The sequence below is a fragment of the Salvia splendens genome, chromosome 10 (genome assembly GCF_004379255.2).
Source record: "Salvia splendens isolate huo1 chromosome 10, SspV2, whole genome shotgun sequence".
NCBI lineage: Eukaryota > Viridiplantae > Streptophyta > Magnoliopsida > Lamiales > Lamiaceae > Salvia > Salvia splendens.
This window is the reverse complement of record NC_056041.1, coordinates 22,786,492-22,791,027: the sequence shown is the minus strand read 5'-3', so window position 1 is coordinate 22,791,027 and position 4,536 is coordinate 22,786,492. Positions and strand designations below refer to the sequence as shown.

Sequence of the window (4,536 nt, the reverse complement as noted above, 5' to 3'; positions counted from 1 at the left end):
TGTTTTCACGAAATAATCTAGACTAGAACACATTTAGACAAAAAGCGGATCGGATCATAGAAATACTCCTATATATTCTAGACAATTTACCTCTACTCTAATCATGGATATAGAAATACTCTTATATCTTCTAGACAACCATAGATCCTTACATTATAAATAGCGTGTGATCATGAATTTAAAGGAATGAATATCAATTTTCACGCCATTATTTTCTTGTTATCGTATTTCCTTATTGCAAACCCTAGTTGTCGACGGGATTCAGTCTCTCGGGACTTCTTACATCGTTTTCCAGCATCTTGCTAAGGGGAACACCCTTAACAGAAAATATTTCATTTGTCCACGAAGTATTGTCCATATTTGAAGAAAAGTAAGTGAAAAAAGTTAATGAGGCAACCACAACTTAAATGCATATGCATAAGAAGAGAACACGAATTTAGTTCACTATAAGAGAGATTTAGTTCAATATAAAGGTGTTTTAGTCACAACACGGAGTGAACCAAAATGTAATTATAGTGAACTAAATATTTCACGGACTGAATACTTCAATACAAATTATAGTGAACTAAATCACTCTTGTAGTGAACTAAAATTGTTCTTATACTGGACTAAACTCGTGTTCTCTAGTTATGCATTTAAGTTTAGTTATACTTTGATCATCTCCCTTGTTTGAGTATCCTAAATACATCTAGCCAGACAAATAACCAACCAAAGCTTTTGGAGAGGGACAATCATACAGTAAAGAAGCGGACACGAAATTAAGTATAACGAACTAAAAAATCTCTTTCAACTTCAAAGAAGAAACTTTTAAATGAACTCCGGGAACTAATCTGAAGTTCCAAATCACGCAATGAAAGGCTTAAACTATAAAAAGTCGTGAATCACACAATGATGAAGTCAATCTCTAGTAAGGATCAGGTACTAGTAAACTTACTTACCAAATATGCAAAAAGCGCTCTCTCTTCCAACCAAACGCTCCGATGAGTGCCAGTTCTCAGATGCATCAGCAAGAGCAGCTATGCATTTTCAAAGGCGTGATAAATTTTTGAAACTCGCCGCCTGAGCAGTGGTTCTAACCGGAACGAGGGAACGATGCTCTGCCACTTTTTTGCTTCATACATTTCGTTCCATGCCTGTACTATTTCGTGAATGTTGAATCCCCCTGCAAGAGCGTTATCGATCAGAGTGTATAGCAACACACCTCGACATTAGTTTTGTTAAAAAATATGCAACATATACAGAAATAGTGTCGATATATCACCTCCTGACGATGTTCCATTGGAACAATGATTCTTTATCATAACGGCAATATCAGTCTGAGCTGCTCCAGCTAGTTCGAATTTTTCTACAGCAACCTCGAGGCATTCATTCCAAACGGGAAGTCCTAGTTTGAATTCCATCATAGATCTTTCATACAACATTGTGCCCCATAATATGTGTATCTGTGCACGTGTGTTTGAAGCCTGTTCTGCAGCTTCGTCTGCTGACACATTGCTGAGTTTCATATTCTGCAACTGAATCTCGGTTTTGTTAGGCCAGGATGGTTCGATGACTCGCTGTTCCTCCTCCCACATTTGCATTCCCTTTTCCATGTTGTCCTCGGCCCTGTTGTAAAGCTCAAGAACTACCGATGAAGGCCAAGACTCCAAATCAGCATTGGTTCCGATTGCATAATACCAAGAGAGTTTAGCCTGCTCAAACTCTTGCTGCCCGAGAGCTAGAATGGCTTCATAGAAATTTGGTTTAATTTTTAGGGCCTTTTCGTATCTTTTTCCTGCATTCACGTACTCCGCTCGTGCCCACTCGTAAGAAGACTTGACTCGTGCTAGCACAGGTTCTTTCGAAGCATCTTCTGCCAAATATACTCTCTTTCTTGCTCTTGACATGTGGACATTACCCCAATTGAACAATGCTAAGGCTGCCATTTCCTGGAATTTCTCTGCAGCAGTGGAGAAAAGGCCTTGAGCTTCTTCGCACGTAACTGTCTCTTCCATGGCATCTGAATAGAGCTTCATCCCGACCTCGTGGAGATCAAGATAAGCTTCAAAATCAAATCCGACATGGTTCTTGAATAACTGAGCAAACCGTATGATCCAATCACTTATACAAGCCGAATCAGTCCGGATTTCAGTAACATTTTTCATGCCATCTTTCCTAATCCTCTCAAATAACGGATCTTGGTCAGGATTAACTTTGACTATATACAGCTTCACAGAGCCATGCTCGGTAGAGGCTTCAGCCAACCTCAGTTCTTCTGTTGAAGTGATAGTAACCATATCGCCTTCTTGATCCCTATATTTAATGAGAACAGCCTTCGAGCTGGGAAAACGATCAACAATGATCTCCCTCAGTTTCAAAATATCGCAGTTGAGAGGAATCCGAGCCCATCTTATGTCTTCCCCGAACACTAACTTAACCGTTCTTGTAGGCTCTTCCTCTGCACCATTCGTCAACCTTTCTTCCTCCACCACCAATTTGTCTTCAGTTTTCCTTTCCTCGATTTGATCATCAACCTTTCTCAACACAACATCAACATCAACTTTCCTTTCTCTCACTTTTCTTTTTGTTTTCTTCTCGTGTCTTGTTTGTTCATCCCTACTCCCCCCTCCAACGCCATTGACTTTCTCCTCCTTCGCATTTTCCTTTACATTGCGATCAACCTTCTTCTCCGCGCTCTTATCTATGTTTCCATTGACAATGCTTTTCACCTTGCCATTGACTTTCTTCTCCTTCACATTCTCCTCTACATTGTACTCAAAATTCACACGAATCTCATTTTCTCTAGACCCTTCTTGTCTCTCAATTCTCATTTCAACCCTCTCCGAGATCTCAATCGCCATGAGATTGTTAGGCTCCATCTTGAGCACCGTTCCAACATCTCTCCGCGCCAAATTTAGCTTGTTCAGTGCCTCATAGCACCTAGCCCTCTTCAACAATGCCTTACTATACAACGGAGAAACTTCAAGAGCCAGATTGCACTCATGGATCGCCCTCGGATACTCACTAATACCCAATTGCATATAGCACGCGGCCATATTGCTCCTAAGATAGGCGACATCTACGTGATTCCTCGGAAGCAACTCTATCCCTTTCTCATAGCTCAACATAGCACCCTCATAATCCCTCTTCTGAAACAACCTATTCCCATCTTCCTTCAATTCCTGAGACATCAACACGAACATCGTTGTGTCCTTATCGTAAGCTCTCTCGTTTCCCTTACTCTGCCTAATATTTGACTCACCTGATTTATGCCCACCACATTTTTTCTTCTTCCCCCCATGTTTCCCCATTGCTAAAATCCTAGATCAAATTCCAAACTACCAAAATCTTGAAATGAAACAGCTATTCCAACCAAATTTATTCCTAACATCAACTAATTAGCTCCAAATTGATCAGTATAAGAAGCTATAAAGCCAGCACTTTTACAATGGGGAAGAAAAGCTAAATCAACTAAGATGCAGAAATTGAAATGAAACCCCAAATATATGCATCAAGAAACCTGAGATAAATCCTATAAAATCCCACGAATTGGAACAAAGCAAGAAGCTAATGAACAAGCAATTCAAGATTTGTATAGAAATGAAGATAAAGGTTGAATCTTTAATAAGCTTGAAACAAGGTTTTAACTTTTAAGGCTTCTTTCCTCGAGCAGAAAAAAAAGAAAGAAGGAAGTAAATCAAATATGGTGATAGGGAGAACTTATCTGTAAAAACTCGATCTTTATTGAAACCCCTTCAAAATTTCGAAGGGCTTTGAGATTTAAGAGAAACACAGAATAGAGGGAGGCCTGCAACAATTTTCACTTAATTAATTAAATCAAAAGTGAGATTTTGTAAATAATTTCTCAGACAAAAGTTGGAAATGGACGATGTGAAGCAGATTTTGGGCATTCCAAGATTGTGGGGGATGTCATTGTCATCCAATCCAACTGTAATCATTTGATTATTAGTAGCTGTTAAATTAAGTACGTGTTGCCAACAATTAATTAAACTTTAATTACTTCTCATAATTTACCACTATGCGTAGACAGAAAATAGTGAAGAAATTCAAGTAAGGAGAGAATTTTTTATGGTTAGTACGAAAAAAAAGTGATGCAAATAAAGAAAAAATCGCAAAATAAGGTAAAAACGTTTTTATAAAAATTATTTCAATATATACGATATGGAAATATTTTTCTTTTAGAAATATCATTAAATTCTTTACAATAGTCAGATTGTAAAGATGGTTCTCCAGATTGCAATAAAAAAATGCTCTACATGAAGATAGTCAAACTCAATATAAGAATTTAGTATTCGAGCTCAAGAAATAAAAAATAGGGCAGTGATACGTGCATAATCGAACTTTTTTAACCTTTTACATTGAAAATCAATTTATAAACATTAATTGATTTAAAATAAATTTTATACTAATCATTTTGCAACACTTCGAAAAAAATTGAAATTTTAACTTACTTATTTGTATATTTAAGAAAAAATTTATTTTCTTACTAAATATTGTATAATTAATTCGTATCAAACTCGAAATCATGTTACGATT

At 37.3% G+C, this 4,536-nt stretch overlaps 1 protein-coding gene across 1 annotated transcript; it reads right to left on the bottom strand.

The window, feature by feature from the left end:
• Nucleotides 1–758: 758 nt before the first annotated feature.
• LOC121751117 (protein PHOX4-like) lies at nt 759–3,912 on the bottom strand. Its single transcript, XM_042145828.1, has 2 exons — nt 1,262–3,912; nt 759–1,162 (listed from the first exon to the last, which is right to left on the bottom strand). The coding sequence occupies exons 1-2, from the start codon at nt 3,288–3,290 to the stop codon at nt 1,017–1,019; spliced, it is 2,175 nt and encodes a 724-aa protein (XP_042001762.1). The 5' UTR covers nt 3,291–3,912; the 3' UTR covers nt 759–1,016.
• Between the last annotated feature and the right edge of the window lie 624 nt (nt 3,913–4,536).